The sequence below is a fragment of the Phalacrocorax aristotelis genome, chromosome 9, assembly GCF_949628215.1.
Source record: "Phalacrocorax aristotelis chromosome 9, bGulAri2.1, whole genome shotgun sequence".
Lineage (NCBI taxonomy): Eukaryota > Metazoa > Chordata > Aves > Suliformes > Phalacrocoracidae > Phalacrocorax > Phalacrocorax aristotelis.
In genome coordinates, this window is record NC_134284.1 from 15,295,900 (window position 1) to 15,313,970 (window position 18,071).

General features: G+C 36.6%; 1 protein-coding gene across 9 annotated transcripts in view; it reads right to left on the reverse strand.

Moving 5' to 3' along the window:
* Nucleotides 1-18,071, reverse strand: part of CEP128 (centrosomal protein 128) — a 144,176-nt gene that overhangs the window by 119,168 nt on the left and 6,937 nt on the right. For 7 of the 9 annotated variants that reach the window (XM_075103641.1, XM_075103640.1, XM_075103642.1 and 4 more), the window contains 5 exons: nucleotides 14,793-14,919; nucleotides 13,727-13,848; nucleotides 11,170-11,261; nucleotides 10,384-10,456; nucleotides 2,355-2,471 (listed from right to left, as the gene is read on the reverse strand). In XM_075103641.1, the coding sequence (XP_074959742.1) occupies nucleotides 2,355-2,471; nucleotides 10,384-10,456; nucleotides 11,170-11,261; nucleotides 13,727-13,848; nucleotides 14,793-14,919 (531 nt within the window). The remainder of the gene's footprint in view (nucleotides 1-2,354; nucleotides 2,472-10,383; nucleotides 10,457-11,169; nucleotides 11,262-13,726; nucleotides 13,849-14,792; nucleotides 14,920-18,071) is intronic. The other 2 variants (XM_075103647.1, XM_075103646.1) reach the window with 1 other exon arrangement.

Below are 18,071 nucleotides of genomic sequence, written 5' to 3' on the forward strand. Positions count from 1 at the left end.
ATTGCCAATGTGAGAGCTAAAGAGCTCAGCCAACTGTTCAAGAGATGTTGAACCATTCGTGATAAATACAAACACCATCCAGAAGCGAGACCATTTTCTACCTAGAGAAGGACAAATTAACAATGGAGAAGGAAGATTGGGCATCTGAATAGAAGCTTGTAATAAGGGTCTGAGGTCTAAGGATCTTAGTAATATTGCAGTCTAAAGACATCTGGCATGTAGGAAGGTGCAACTCTGTCACAAAGATACCTCCAAGCTTAAGATACCTACGAGAGAAGTAGCAGCAGGAAAAGGACATACTATTCATTGCTACTGGGAGTGTAATAGAAATCTGTCTTTCAAGGGTGATACTGTCTCCATATTCCTCTGTAATCTGTCAAAGAAAGATTGCTCAATACCTACTGAAAGAAGCTCCCTTCTACACTTATCATCTGACACCACCATGTTCTATTTTGCATGTTAAAGGTTAGAAGCTCCTGAAAAAAATCCATAATTCATTGCAATAGGGGTAACCTATGTTTCATTAGGACTCTCAAATACAGTGACAAGAGGCCAGTCCAAGAAATCCAGAATCATGACTGAGATCGGCAACCCAGCAGGATGATTTGGAGATATGAGCACCTGCTTGAGAAAATGAAGATAATCACTGAGAATGTGATTCTCCTCCAAGTAGCAGCAGCTATGAATGTATGGTGTGTGGAATAAGCCTGTTCCAGTCAGGATTAGATCTGAATCTTGGTTTGAGCAAATTCCTAATAGTAAAAGTTTACCAAGCAGACTAATAGGCATTGAGCTTTCCTGTAAACTGAGAATGAGGACTGTATATCCAAGTACTGAGCAGTGGTGTCAAAAAAAATCTTTTAACTAGAAAGGCACTCCTCAGGAAAAATAATTTGCAAAAATATGCACAGAACAAAATAGGATTTGCAGGAGAAAGGATTAAAACATCTTCATCTGCAGCTGAACAGCTTAGGAGAATGGAAGGTTGGGGATATACTTAGTACTTCATATTCATTTTGCACAAAACTCAAGAGATGAGCTACTAGCAAAAAAGGGTATCCAGCTGGAGGGTTCATGATCACATAGCCAATCATATGAAAATCTGAAATACATTTCAATTTATTCACTTGAATTCAAGTTTTCCTTCTAAGGAAACCATGGCACTGTTAATGTATCTTTACAGATACAAGTCACTATCCCTTTAAAAGGATTTAAAAAATGATTGGAACAATCTGCAGATAACACTATCCGGAGACACCAACTCATTCCATTAAGCATCCCTCTACCAGACTGAAAGTACAACCAAAGAATCTAGAAATGGACATTGGTGTATCAAAGAGCAACGAAAACTGTAACATAGCACTCTAGTTCTTTTCACCCACTAGGACATCAGGGGGTGGGAGGGAAGAAACAGTAACTTTCTGAAACACTAGCAGAAGCACTACAAGCATTTTGATAAACATTACTTTTTATCTATATTGAAATAGCATCTTTTCTTAAATATGTCCTCTTTGAAGAGTCTCCAGCCTTACATAAGATACAAAGCATCAATCTAAATTAAGGTTCCTCAATATCACTGCACAGTATAAAACAACAGCCTTCCAAAAACCATGTATGCATTCGCTAATATCAAAAGTGAAAAACAAGGAACTGCACATTTCTTCTCAACTACAGTATTTTATTGCACAGAGATAACATTGCAAATCATATCTTAAGGGGATTGAAATAAAACATTACACTACATTAAGGCACAGTTTTTTCCAAATAGCAATAAAATCAGAAAGAGAGAGATGTATTTTTCACACATTTCCTAAAACAAGCAGGAAAAAAAAGCTACTAGCTGTCTCCAATTTTAATTCATAATATAAACATTTGCATGTCTCCTAAACAATATTTTATACTACATCAGACTGCTGAATGAAACTGTTTGAAAAGCAATGAAAAGCTGTCTGCCCACTACAGTGCATTTGAGTACCTGTTGAAATAAATTGAAGATAAACTGCTCACCACAAGCAAAGTTTACATTTTAGAAAACAAAATCTTTTAATTGAGACAACCCAGCTACAGACTTGCCTTTTTTGTTTGGGGTTTGATGGAGGGCATAGGGGGTAGGTTCTCCTAAAGAATGTTTGTGCCAGTTACTAAAAAGCTCTAAACATAGTCAAGACAGCATCATGAAGAACAGAGACTGTGCTTGTTATCATCTGGCCACCAAAACAAGTAGAGCTGGACTGATACAGTTAAAAGAACGTCCCAAAGATGAGCGCTTTTGCTAGTTTGACAGGTACAGGCTCACAAATGCAGCACATTTCATAACTTAATCCTGAATACATAGGCAGTTTTCATTTCCATACCTCTTGTAATTGAAGAGACATATGTCCCAGTTGGTCCTGGCGCCTTTCTACAAGCCGTCTTTCAGCCCGCATTTCTTGTTCTAACTCATGAAGTCTTCTCTCTACCCGCTCTGATACCTTCAAAAGGAAAAAGAACACCCTGCAGGAAGTTAGTGTGTCTTTTACCACATATTAAGATAACAACAGCAAAAAAGTTAAGAAGTGAGAACATAACTTTTTTTTTTAATAATATTTGGAAAGGTATAGAAGATAACTAGAGTTATAGCAGTGAGTACTCCAGAAGTAGTCAAGCAGGGAACTGACATGCGATTTTGCTAGCAAAATCCTCCTTTAGGTACATACATATTTTTATCTACAGTGGTGGTTCTATTGAAGTGCTAGATATCTCAATATAGAGCTTGGTGCAGCCTAACCTGAAGCTGCAATACAGAAGTCTTAGCTTGTCTGACACAGGTCTGATTAACTTCTGGAGAGACATTTCTTTCACACCTCCAGTTGGTAAAACAAACCAATGTTTGCCTCTTTCATACTCTGAAATCTGTGAGCGAAAAGTAGTGAACAAGAACTAAGTACATGAGAATGACTGTAATAGCACAACATAGTTACATTGCTTTAAGACTTTTCCCCAATATTTTGTGAATCCATGTACGAACTAATACAAGTAACACTCGTTATTTGTTAAAGTGATTTGGATTACAAACACAATAATTCAATCTTAAACTACAATACAAGAACTACTTTACTTTTGCATGCCAAGCTGCTAGCAGACAGCACCCTCTCGTGGGCAAATTAAACTTATATTGTTAAAGTTGAAGATTAGCAAGGAAAATACGTATCATTTCCTCCCTACCTTAAAATTAATTATTTTAAACAATCACTAGACAGCAATATATATATTACCAAATGGTATTTGGATAAAAAGAAAATACTAAAAACACCATTCAACTACTAGTTTCTGACACATGTGGAGGGGAACAAGTTCTCAATCTGTACTTTCACTGTTAAATAGGCTTCTACTAGCGCTAGGCATACGCATGGATAGAAAATTTTAATATGAGCAACACAGTGTGTAGCAACAGAAATGCAATTAAGGTTCCACTTATATTCTGGGCTTCACGAGTACACCAGTTTAAAGAATGAAACAGTCTTTTTCTTTAGAACAGGATACCTCAGTTTGAAAACATTTCTTGTTTGCTAGGCCAGAACAACCAGCTTACAATTTGGAAGTGTGTATTTTCTCTTAAAACCATCAGGAGATGCTCAAAAAAATATACTGCGTCAAACCAGTCTTTCATGTAAGTTATGAAAGCTCTGCAGTAATAATCCAGAATAATTACTAAAAACTAATGCATAAAAAATTAAGGACCACATCATAACATTTGTATTTGTTTTGACAACTACTACTTAGTGTTACTTCCAATAATTCTCAAAATACTGCAGCTAACCAGAAACAATGATAGTATGTAGCAGGAACAGGAAATAACACTTTGTCCTTAAACTTGTTAGATCTTTGCCAAAAACTGGGAGTCTGTCATCTTTTTCTCCAGATATATCTAAAGTACACAAATGAAGCAAAGTCATGTTTTTACATTTTAAAAAAAAAATCTTGGCTACATGTTTCTGACGGCAGGGCCTTTCTCAGCTCTCTCACACATCTTTTTCAAGTTAAGCAAGAGAACACTAAAGCTATTAAGAAAGAAAATGTATCATTTAGACTTGACAAAAGACCCAAAAGTAACATCACCCCCAAAGATGACATTCGAAAGGAGAGGTCAGTAGCTTGCTCACTGGCAGTGGTATAGTTCACCACATGCACAGCAGACAACATGACATGAGGCAGCACTAGGCAGCTTCAGATTCCTGCGAACTTCAGATTTCATTGCAAATCATCACTAATGCAGAATAAGTAAGAAAGTAACTTTTTACTAACTACAAGATATCACATGATCTGCCTTCCCTCTGACTTCTTTCAACTCTGTCTGGAATACAACTCTTATTTCTAACAAGGTCCTGAAAAAGATGCGTTCGTTCAGAATTGAAGACAATCCTCTTCAGAGAAAGAAAAAAATAAAAACCACCACCACACACCAAAAACCAAAACACACACAACCAAAACAAACCACCAAACGTTTTGACGCTACTTACAACTCATCGGAGGGAAAACACCTTCTATCAAGAAACTGTAGTTAGTATATATGGTATATCATTAGCTCATATTCTCTGTGCACAGAAAGAGGAGGCTGGAAGGGACTTCAAAGGCTAGCAAACTTACTGCCTGGGTAAACACTTGACCTTTTATATCTATATCATTTTTCTACAAGTCTATCTAACCTGCTCAAAAACAGCCACAGATAACTTTTACAGCCTCCCTAGACAATTCATTCCCTTGCCTCTAAAGTGACCTGTTTTTCCTAAAGTAATATTTTAGTCTTCCTCACTGAATTTTACACCTATTAACCTTGTTCTAGTCTCTAAGCCGTATCCGAGACTGGATACTGGATTTCAGTTCTGTTTTCCAACACATCTGAAGTCCACCTGCAAATGTAACAAGTGTCCTTATTGCATCATATAGACTCTTAATGAAAACTTCAGAGAGTACCAGATCAATACCAACATATAAAATTCCCTTCACTAACTCCTCTAATTTTAACAGTGAACAGTTTACTAGCTACACAGGTATCTGGACAGTTGTGTATTTATTCTAGACTACATTCAGTTTTACCATATTTTACTGAAAAGCTTATTAGAACAGTATATGAAATTCTGTCTAAATAACCTCAAAAAATGCATTAAGATATAGAAAACTACTGCTTCATCCTTGTAAATTCCTTCTATGATGTAAGTGTAATTTTTCTTGACAAATCGTGTTTTCTGCTACTTAAGTTTCTTATTTGTTTGCTCTTTGATATTTACAAATCAAGTTCTGGAAAAATAATCAGTCTATTTTCTCCTTTTTCAATATTCCAAGAACATTTTTTCTAACTCATGCCCACAGTTGTATGTGAATACTCCAAAACAGCCCTAAGTAGTTTTAAGATCACTTCAGACAGTCATTTAAGATTCTTAGTTAACCTGCACCAGGTTATTTCTTCCCCTACCAGTATTTTAAGCTGCAATCTTACACTCCCATTGTCAGTCACTAACTTGCTACTTAACTTGTCAGCAAATATCAGTGTTAAGAAGGTGTTAAACAGGAACCAACTTTCTTGGTAGACTGTGTCAGCTGTTTCCCATCTTCTGCAAGGAACAGACCAGTTGCTTTGCTGTCCCTGAGAAATGGTGATGTATTTACAAGTGAATCATCATTACCACTCTTGATATCTCCTCATTGGTGCATCCTATTATCTACCACCATGGCCTTTCCACTCATATTCACACTAGGTTTTTTATGACTGTTCTTATTAATCTAATTTAGCTTCCACTTTCTGCATTCATTCTCTTTGTGTCTGAAGTAAATGCAGAGCTTCTAATTTAGCCAAATAGATATAGTAATATACTTCCTATACTTTGTCGTCAACTTTCCTTTAAGAGGATTTGCACAGAACACGTTTGAATATTTGCCCAACTCTCATTTCCTCCAAAGACTGAAGTTTTTTCTGCATGTAATCAGTCATTTCATAAATAAAAAAATTTGCAACCTCACAAACTATTCCGAATATGTCTGAAATAAAATAAATACTAAACAAAGAACAAACCTTAGACTATGAGCAAATTGATTCTTTAAAATGATTATTTTTCCATCAAGTTTTTCTTGATTATTTTTTTCTCCCCTGTAAGATAGAGCTTCGCATACAGAATGATTGATTATTAGTTGTTCTGAGATAAAGGAATAGGTACCACATAGGTTAATGTTTCTTCAGGAGGAAAAGTATCTTCTGGTAGACAAAATGCTTACTATGAAACATTAAATTAGCATTAATCCTGAAAAAGAGGATTAAACAAAGGCAGCCTCATAAACACTACTTTTAGCCTACTTTATAAAGAAGAATACTTAGGAGATTATGGTCTTTCGTTTGTGCTCCTCATTCCCTAGCCTCCCCAAAATTCAGCTGAAATTTGCCAATATATTCAAAGAGTCAGTGACAGAGCTGTCAAATATATTTAGACTTTGTGAGGGGTTTCAAGAAAATAAGATCCTAGGCAGAGGTCAAATACCCCCATTTAGGGAACCGGGGAGAACTCAGCCTTTATTCCTTCGTCTGCCAAAGGACATGCATTTAGTCTGAAATTAAGTATTAGCCTATTTAGCATTTGAAAAAAATATCAGGTTGGAAGTATAAGAAAGTAAGGCCAGCAGGGAAGTCAGAATGATGCAAAGAACATGTCATGGGACTTTGGAGGTGTATCATGGTGAGGAAGCATAACATGGGAAGAACACGAAAGTTCTTGCACAAGGATTTAGATAACCAGGATACAATGTAAGTTTTCGCAGGTGACACAAACCCAAAAGTGTTTAAGTGGTAAGGGAGAAGACTGCGAAAAGAAGGCAAAGAGCAAATTAGGCTACCCTTCTAATGGCACCATTTCAATTAAGCATCTACTTAATTTGAAGAAATCTGTGCTTTGGTGTAGTTGCTTTTCATGTATAAAGATCAGCTTCTTGTGCTATTTGGGATGTGCTTCTATACCAGGAGCCTGCAACAAAATATCCAAGAGAGCTATCTTAGACGACCCTAAAGTAAACAAGCATCTTTCAATTTTTTATAGGTCTGTATGGACATTCGTCTAGCAGACATCCAAACTCTTTTCAAGAAAAAAGGAATCTCACTAGATGTCTGGATAAGGTAAGAGATTTTGATATAGAGTTGTAGAACCTGCAGCCTTTATACCAAAGCCGCACATAGATTCTCAAGTACAAGGCCATGGAAAGTACATCTGAAACAGGCATCCAACTATGCCTATCCAACCTCAGATGTCCTTTTTATACTGGGGTGGAAAAAGCTCCCTTTAAAGGTAAAAGTAATGTGCATTGATTGTGTTGTGTGGCTCAGAGTATTCAGATTCGGCATCAAAAAGGCTCTAACACATAACCTCTAATAAAAATAAATTCTGAACTAGTGGCTCAGAACAACTGTAATGACTAAACCTTTGTCACCACACAACTACATACAGGCAATTTTCGAACCACACTGAATATGCTGAACAGTACAGCAGTAAGAATTTATATATCTATCTCTACAGAAATGAAGACTTAAGGACACTGAACTGAAAAAGTGTGTTTCTACCATGAACTCATCCTGCCAACTTATCAAGATTTCAAGCTGACAATTCATCACCAAGAATCATACAGTAGAAAACAAATACAAGGATGGCAATGTTGGAGGTGATAAACAAACACTCCAAAGCGAAGTGATAAAGGCACTAAGGACCAAAGTTCTTGCACAACTTTGCATAAAGAAGTTGTGAGGAAAAAAAGTATTTCGTCCTACCCAACTCATTTTCCCCAATGACAAATCAATTCTGAATTAAATTACCTCATTAGAAGAATTCCTAAATACAGGCAGGTACTAAAGGATCTCAAAAATCTACAGTAACAGACCACAGTTGCTGTGTAGGGCAAAGGATCCACACCTAGTATCAGAGAATGCAGGTAAACAAGCGGTGCAGAATGTCACCACCACTAGGCTTTTTCAGTGGTGTGGAATTGCCTGCATGCAATGAGTGATTAAGCACGTCAGAATTCTTCAGCCTGAAGAGAAAGGGAATCCTCTGAAAAGCCTCTGAAGAAACTGAACAACCTCCTCCAATGAAAAAGCAGTTAGGTTTAAAAAAAGAAAAAAGGCAACTCACAACCAAAAAAAAAAGTCATCAACAAAATACCCAAATAAGACATACAAACCACACACCCCCAAACAACTGAAAAAAAAAAAAACAAACACACAAAAGTGGCAGCTCCTCTCACAGTACATCATCTATCTGGAGAACTCCTTGCTGTAAGACAAGGAAGATGATAAAGATATATACGTTATTTTCTGGGTCTTGTCCAGTCTTTGTTATAAATCCATACAGGGATTACTAAGTCCAGAAAGCAGAGAGATCAATTCCAGACCAAAAAGCCCTAGGCACAAGTGGTTAAACTCGTATTGTGCAGAATTATCATTAGATGCCTTTCTATTCTAGTATAATTCACTAAACATCTATTTTTTGACCATTCATCACACATGGCTAGATCTTTCCTAACTACATATTTCTTCTGCAAATCGAACTCCAGCAACTGTTTTAACCTTTCAAGGAAGTCTTTCAATGAGTGGCCTCTTTTATTTTTCCCCCTTTTTTTCCTCTCCTCTTTCTGGTCTTCTCTCCATTTGGTCAATGTTCTTCCTAAAGATAATAAGCAGCTATGAGCAGAATATTCCAGTTGAAGTCTTACTAGTCCTACACAAGAGAACTGCAGCATTTGTATCTTCACTAATAGAATGTCATTAAACACTTCAGCTTTCATAGCTTTACTGGATGATAATATTCACTCTCAACCAAGAGACATTATTCTGGTATTCCCCTTACCATTAACAAACTACAGAAGGCTTTCTTGTTACGCATCAAATATCTCATTTTTTGCTTCTTTCAGGTCAAAAGTTATAACATTCAATTTCGAATCTTAAAATCCTACTATGGGAAGTCACGAAAAGCTATTTCTTTCTTTCATTAATGAAAAGACAGTGGCTACCAGCATTCCAGAGGACTGAGGATGAAGGTTTGTTTCTCTCATTCATAAGCACTAAACACTTATAGTGTAGCCAGCTGTAGCAGCTATTTGCTTGAGAACCATCTTGGTTAAAACTCACTGAGTTTGCTAATTTCCTGGTACAGGAAAGAAGGGGGGAAATTATACTAAGAGATAGGCCACAACAAGAAAACCCCAGAGTTTTACAAGTATTCTTTATCAGATTAACTTATTTTATCCTACCAGGCTATTAGGAGAAAGCAGAGCTAACATTCTAACAAAGACAGCCTGTTATATTTTTCTAGGTAGGCTGACAAGGTAAGCCTTCCTCTGCTGATGGATTCTATTGTATCAAGCATATAACTGGTACTGATAGATTATAGTCTCTTGAACCCCTGTCCAACTCCATCTAGAGTCAGGAATTTACACACATACAATTATTAAGTCTGCTGGTGCCAGCAAATGGACTGTGCCAACAATATTATCATCACTGACAAACACGTCACTAAAGCTCTTGACAGAGCACGTAGAACAAAATTAGTGCAACTTTAGGACAAGATAAATCACCTATAGGAAAATAAGGACACACAGCACTTGCTCTGAAAAGTCAGCATTGCTACTGATATCATATTAATACTTACACAAAGCATACACTCAAGTCTTATGAGTCAAGGACTACCTACAGCATTTCCACCTCCTAACTACTGGAGAGATTCTCCACTTCTCCTGTTTCTACAGCAATACGCTCTTTGGCTTCCATCTCAATAGCAGATATCTCTCATATCTAAGTGATATAGACTGCAGTTAGTCTGCTTCCAGCAGATACAGGAGGCAAAAAAGAAGAGACTACCGTGGCTGTCCTGCCTCCTTTGTTACGTTTGTCACAAAGCCTTCAGGGAAGAGCACAGCCCAAAGAGACCCCTTCCATTACACTGCACAGATAAGGACTGAAAAGGACAGGGAGGGACAGAAGAAGAGGAAACAGTATTACTCATCATCACAACATGAGAAAGCTTGTATTTTTCAAAAGGTATCTTCAACAAGTATGATAGCATTCAAATCAACATTCGAAGTGAAAAAGCACCTTTCTCCAAGACCGTGAATTTTGAAAGAGAAAAATTCACTACACACACACTTGTACAAACACTTTAACTTTGAACAAGTACCCAAAATGTAAAACATGTCTTGCTGATTTCATTATGGAAGGGTAACATTGTAACAACCTATAGTAGCCTAGATATGGTCATGTTCAGATATACATACTAGTATGTGGTATTGATTTACCAACATTCACATTAAACTAGAAGCCCCCATCCTGCTTAGAAAACTAAACATAAATCATCTTTTCAGGTTAGTTACACTCACCGTTTCTTGTCTTTGGGACTCAGTGAGCTTTTCAGACAATTCTTCTAAAGTCTTTCTTAATTCAGCATCAGTCCTTCACAGAAAAATATAGGTAAGACAATATTCTACAGTGCAAAAACTAAATATCAGCTGTGAAATTTTAAGCAGCAACAATCTCCTAGATTTGTATGCTATTTCTATTTGTTCAACAGCCTCTAAATTCCTAGCATGATTAGAGACCAGCCTCAAGTGGAAAATTTGTGATAAGAAGCATTTCAGTTCCTCAAGGGAAGATAATGGAGCACATAGTTTGAAAGGCTAGGTATCACATCAACAAAGTTATGAATGTTTCTCCACAGACACTTTTTTAATAGTACTAGCTGGCACTAGGAATTAGCGGCCTATTTCCTGTTATGGCTGTTAGACAAGGCACCATATTTTGAGACAGTATGTACTTTAAAAAAAACATTATGGCCTGCATAAAAGGTTGCCCTCAAGTACCAAGAACAAATAAGGAGCAAAGCTGTAATAAAAGAAATGCAAGTCCTTGTCGTCTTGTCCATGTATAAAAAAGGGGGGGGAAGCCATATATATCATACAAATCAGAACTGATGGGTGTTATTTGCATTTGTAAATACTGCACAAGATCACATGGAACAAGCAGTTCATAATACTGCTTTCATCTACATGTTGTGCACTCTCCCCAAATTTTTTTTTTTAATACAAGAGAACAAAGGAGTTTAAGAATTATTTTAAAACAATTATTTTCCACACTACTCTTTACATGGAGTTACATTCTGTTTATACCGATTTCTTCTTGAAAGCTCCCGACTGATGTCATCTCCTAGGCGAACTTGTTCACTACTGAGGTCTCGAAGAGACTGGTGGAAAGAATGAAGCTGTAAATTAAAGTACACAAAATAAGCTAAAGCTTAGGAACCTTTTTCTGTGATATTCCAAAAATTGATATATACATCTCCTTTTTTTGTCATTTCCAAAAATACATATATTCACACTTTTTAAAAGCGGATAAAAATAAACTAGAAAATAACAAAATTCCATGAATTGCAGATGAGCCTGGATGAGTGGATGAGGCCTGTGTACTTCTAATTCAAACAACCCTTCACAACACTTGCTCACTGAAGTTTAATTTTCAGTGCATTATTTGCTAAATGAAGTGTTCCAACTATCTTATCTTTTCTCTGGTTCAGAGCTTGGTCATTTTGGTTACCTGACACTGCACCATCTTTTTAACCTAATGCAAAGCAAGCTGAAAGATGGGAACAGGTCAAATCAGGAGTGACATTTCATGCTAATAGATGCTAGTGTAAGTGAAACAAAGTTCTGCTCAGCTACGTATCTTACTACAAAAAGATGGCATATGAAATTGGAAGTGACCAAGCAGAACACTATGATGTGTTCAGGAGCTACCAAGGTACTGAGGAAAGGTATTTCACCTTGCACAAGACTTTTACATACTCTACTGGAATGCTTTTTTCAGAGCCGGGGGGGGACGGGACGGGGGACGACACCAACCAAACAAAAAAAAAAAAACACCACACCAACAACAAACACCAAAACCCAAACCCCAAACCTCCATATCTATTTCCCCCATCCAGCAGGCCCCAATTTATAGTCAAAGTTTTTAAGGGAACAAATAAAAGTAATAAGTCATCTATCCTTCATGGCATAAAGCGACAGCTAATCCATCCTACTGCTGTCAACAGTTCAGTGACCAGTACCATCATTATGAAAAACCCTGGTGTCTAATACCTCCTTGTTCTATGCCCACAACCTGGACCTTCCACAGCCCAGCTGACTGCCCTCAACATTCAGACACAGGCATTAGCATCTCCCCTGTGTGAGTAACTAGAAATTTCAACCTGACCCAAGAGACTTTGAAAAACACAGCATATTTTCACTATGTATCAGCCTAAGAAGGCAAAAGACTCAAATGTGTTAAAAGCCCATTCAGCTGGAGAAATCAACTCAGCTAGAAGCAGTCAGAGTGGGAATAAAGGGATTATGGTTACAGAAAGAAGAAAAAGCCACAGCTTTGGTTAAGCAGTCCTGCTTTATCTCTGTCCAAATTTCTACCTGTGGTCATGACACTGACTACTTCTAGTTCATCATTCCTCAAAGCCCTATACCCTTCTTACAAAATAGTTAATGATTGAATAGAGGCATGTTCACTCATTGAAAAGCAAGAATAAGGAATAAATCAGCAGTTGCCATCAAAACAGGAAAAAAGCTATTTGCTTAGTTACTTAATATAAACTAGGAAATTTTTATGCATTGCAGGAACTCCCTTTAATAAAATTTCTAAGATATATCTAGAGTATTTAGAAGTAGTCTAAAATATTTCTAAGCTTTTTGGAAGCTTAAGAGGAAAGATTTTCCCTATAAAGATATTTCCTGCAAAGGATTATGTTCCAGACTAACACTGGGGGAGGGAGGAATGGGGGCAGAAGTGGATTGAAAGGATAATGAAACAGGGTTAAATAGAAGTCTAGGAATTTCTGTAGCGCTCAGAATTCCTAAAAAGAGCATGTTGTGGTTAAGTTTAAAATTAATTGTTCGGAAGTTGAGACTGAAGTTGTCATAAAGCCAAGATGAACACTTTACAATCAGCTGCTTTAATATTGGTCATAATACATTTCTTTTGGACAAATTAGTCCACACAGAGGGATTCGCTCAAGCAGGTCTAGCCGCTCTGTCTGAAAGAGCGAAAAGACGTACTGAAATCTCCTATCTGTAGGATAGATAAAGCCTATAATCTTATCCATTAAAGTAATTTTTTTTTGTGAAGAGTCTGCAAGTAGACACAAGTTGAGGCGTACAAAAATTACCAGTGCTATACACATCCTCTCCTCCTCACATCATCTGCCTGAAGAATGAGGTCAAATTATCCTCCTCACAGGTCAGACCTAGAATTAAGATGGAGAACTAGCTGGCTCAAAATCAATGCGGGCTACAGTGAAGTAAACAGCAAAAGCACTAAGATCCTGTGCCAGCCACACTGGATTTCAGCATGTAGGTGAATGTTAATCATGTATTCAGAGATTTTTTTTTTCCTTTCTCATACATGGCCCAAAAAGTACACAGATTATTTTCATACATTCCTTTTGATATCACTATTATCTGCATTATTTTATCTATAATGATAGATCTGCATGAAACTTCATGACACTGACAGATACAAGAGGTGACTGCCTAAAGAATGGCACGTAACATTAAAAGCACACTTCATAGCTGAAACATTCTTAGCTGCATCATCAGAATAATCTCATTTGATGTAAGAGTGAAGAGCCTGGTGACCATGTATTGCCTATATGGGGAAGCAACTCCCATTAGTGCTCTGTACCTGGTCCAAATTATCTGCCTCATTGACAAATCGAACACTTGCAGATCTAGACCTTCGATGTTTATTGCCCTGTGAGTCTCCATAATCCCTGAGAGGAGAAGTAGGCAGGAAGTGACGGTTCCCTTTATGAGATAAGAGATAAAAAAATAAATAGGAAAACAAAACTTCGTATGGGAAAATTTTCATTTTGCTTCACAAAAAAAAAGTGTGTTTCATCTTGCCAATATCCTTATAGGCCACATTACAGACAAAACTTCTAAAGTTACATAAAATGCATAGGCATACTTCTTGTTTAGCTCTTCCCAGGATTCTTCTTCAATTTAAATATTTCTGGAATATACATGTGACGGGTAAGAAAGAGGTTTCCTTTGTTCCTCCAAGGAATATATACTTTTTTCCCCTCAAATTTTACTTGCCCAAGCAGCAGCTTTTCCTCCATCTGGATCTATTATAACTTCAAAACTATAGTACATTACAGCTTTTACATTAGAGTTTCTAATATTAAATTATACTTCTGGGAGGAGTACTCCTCCCAAATACACCTTTTCCTAAAATATAATGAATTTTCAGTGAGACGTACAAGAAAAAACTACTTTTCTATACATTATACATAGGTTCAGTTTTTCCTTTTCCACTGAGCCTTATATCATTTCATCCACACATCTACAGTCTTATGCTTGCTTTTTTTTTTTGCATAAACTTTCCCCTTTGCTGTGAAGCAAGCTTCAGAAGCTGCAATATCTTTTGGATTTAGCTTTAACTAGCAGGTACCTACAAATCATGCAGCGGACAAGGGATTTTCTCTACTGAAAGAATCAGTGTTTCATTTAGATCTCTCAGGATATCAGCAGAAAAGACAGTGTTACAGAAAGCTATAAGAATTTACCAAATAAACAACTGCATAATTTAATGCAGGTCTCCCAAATTTCTAAACTGAATTTCTCTTAAGTAATCAATGATCACTTTTCACACCAGTATCTTTACACATTGTCTTCTTAATTTCCTTTTTCCATACAACAGCTTTATGACATAATTTAAGTACACTCAAGCACCTTAAGTATTTTACCTGACACTCCTTCTCCATCTAGATCACTGGGGTATAAGCTTGAGAGAGAAGCACTTCGCATTCCAGAGTTTCGGGTTAATCGTTGGCTCTTTAATTGACCTATAGACTGTTCCAGCGTTTCTTTTAACTGCAGAGAAATTACAATTTACTGAAATATGAACACAGCCTGATAAAAAGGTGCATTTAAAATATTATTTTCAAAAAAAAAAATCATTAAAATAATCAAAACTATTTTTAAGCCAAGTATAGATATGAATTAATAACAGCTTTTCTTCACTATCCTGTATGTTATATTCCCATAATGACGGCAAAACATGTTTCCAACACTGGCATCTCCAAATATCAAGATTCTTAAAACAGTGCAACACATCAGGAAAACTCAAAACAAAAGTATGTCGCCTAGAACCAAAATAAGACCTATTTGCCAGCAATGCTCGGTAACAGCCCTGCGAAATCCAGAAAACAACTTCAAAGACTTTTTTTATTGGAATTTTTTTAACAGCCCTACCTATAATCAATTTGACTAAACAGCATTACATCAAGCCCTATTTTTAGTAGTTACACTTCCAGGAAAAAGACAGACGTCCCCAACTTAAGGGTTCAGAACTAACTATATTCTTAAATAAGTTCCTCATTTTTCAAACTTGCATCTTATTTTCTAAGATTGCATTTGCTAACTTCAGTTCTTAGCCACTTGCTTTTGTCACACCTTTATCTGACAATCCACAAAACATCAATTTCTAAAGGTTCACTTTTCCTCTAACAGAGGCTTGTACACAGTGGTTAAATTACTGCTTTATTCTTACAAAATTATACACACCGTGTTGGATCTCTTTGGGCAGCACTTTTTTTCCCAAACTAAAGAACACTACTTTTTCTGAATCTTTTGATGTTTGTTTAGGTTCTTTTTAAAGTATTATGTTTTCATTATATGGTATTATTAAAACAGCTTCATTATCACTAAGAAACTCTCAAACAAAAAACTTCAAGGATTTTCTAATGCTTTCTCAAAAAGATGGAGGCTACTTGAGGGGAAAAAGATACAACAACACATGTATGTAACAAAAGATCACTTTTGTATTTAAAAAGCTGAAGTTTAAAAAAACTCATGGAAATTCCAGAGGATCAAAGAACAGCAATAACCCAACTTTCAAATCTAACTTGACTCTGTCAAAGACCTATCTTGCATCTTTAATAAGGCAACTAAAAACTCTGAAGCTACAGGTGCTCAGTTTGCGTGCTTCAGCTTTACAGCACTCATTCGCACCCTTTTTATATGAAAAAGGGTAGATTTTTTGTTGTTTTTTTTTTTTTTAAACAAAGTGTGAAAGTGTCCAGAATTAACAACTTTACTCTTCAAGTCTGTTTCTTTAGAACAGAATAATGGCAAGAAATGTTTAAAATTTTTGAGTTATAATTTACATTATTGGCATCATTATATTTTAAGGTATTTGTGTTCTCAAAAAAAATATTAAAAGAATGGAGAGAGGCTAGTGACAATCAGAGATACTAAAAAAAACAAATTTTAAGAGAATTAGTCACCGATCTGAATTCCATTCCTTGACATCTCATCTATAAGCTGTTTAAATCCCATCAAAACAGTGCCTAACATTTTGGTCCCTTCCCATTTCTTCTTTCTTTTGTTTGGGGGGATGGGGGGGTGGGTGGGGGTTTAATTATTTAAAAAGACAAACATCAGTGCCATCAGAAAAAAATAAAATTAAACTAAAAAACCAACAAAACACCACCCCAGATGTCTCTCAAAGGCTAATTACTTTTAAACCTCTCCAGAGCCTCACATGAGAAAAAAACCCCACACCCCAAAACATTCTCTCCTCCTTCTCTCTCCCTCTTCCCCACCCCAAAAAGCAGAACAGAACCGTTTTTTCTCTATTATTCTTGTCCTCCAGAGACATAATGAAATCGCAGACCAACAGCGAAGTCAGCAGGAAAATTCATTGCTCTGGGACAGAGCACATATGCAGACTACAATGTGCACACCACTAGAGAATCAACAATAGCAACAATAAGAGAGTTCCGAGCAGCAAATCTTCTTGACCCTGTGAGTTATGTAGCAAGTTTTGCATTGATTCACAGGCAGACACTGGGCACCTCAAAGTGGTGTAGTGTGACTAATTTATAAATTAGAAAGAAAAAGAGCTCCTCAGCAGCCCAACAGTCACCACTTCATACAGGCAAATATGGTATACAATGGTCTGAGGAAAGTTTTTTAAGGAAAACGTCACAAAGAATTCAAGAGTCAGACATTACAATATTCAGCATAACTGACAGAACCTAAACATATATTCCATTTGGAGCAAGATATTCTTAGATAAACCATCTTGTCTAATGTGGCAGAAACACAAACTAAGAAAAACCCAACACATCACCATCCAAATGAGAAATTTATTCAAGTTTTTCTTAAATATTTTATTGCAGAATGAAAACAGATTCATTACTTCCTGATGCCAGCTGCTTCTTCCCACATAGGGAATACATACATCTATTCTGTGTAAGTGGAAACTTCTGCTTCAGAAAGGGAATGGGAACTCAGAGGAACATGCTGTCTTTACTAATAAGACTGATTTTACTCTATTATTTAAAGCTCAAGAAGGAGATGGTTAGTCTCTAGATTTCTCCTCCACTCGAGCCATAATCAAAAGCCACCTAGCATGACTAAGAATGGACATTAAGCTAAAACTAAATTTGAGTGGTCTCACTCACCTTTATGTTCCCTAATAGAAATCTTTCCAGAATAACGATGTTGAACTACATTTAGTATCAGCGTTTGTTAAAACCAGACAACCTTAGATGGTTCAAATACCCACCAGAAATTCCACAAATTCAATACTTAAGTAGAGTTTATAAAGACAAACAGCATCCAAACAGAAGAAAAAATTTTTTAAGGCATGTAATATCCCCATTTACTTCCATGCAGAGCTTGTGCATACCGATTTAGAAAGCAAGCTGTCTGGAGAAAACAAGCCTTCTTTTCTACATATTTGCTTTTGCGTGTGAGGGTAGAGAGAAGAGTATTCCTATGTCTCATATGTATCTGATTAAAGGCAGCACCTGCTGCAGTTTGTAACTAAGTCATAAACTCCTCTTGCCCAATCAACACTAATTTGTTTTACCCTCTCTGGATAGTCACCTGTTTTCAAACTAGTAGACGCTTGATATTTATGAGAATTTCACCCCTTCTGCAATTAGAGAAAACTGGTCAACAGATAGAGAAGCTGTTGTAGAACGACAGGAAAAAAAAAAAAACCTACACCAGTA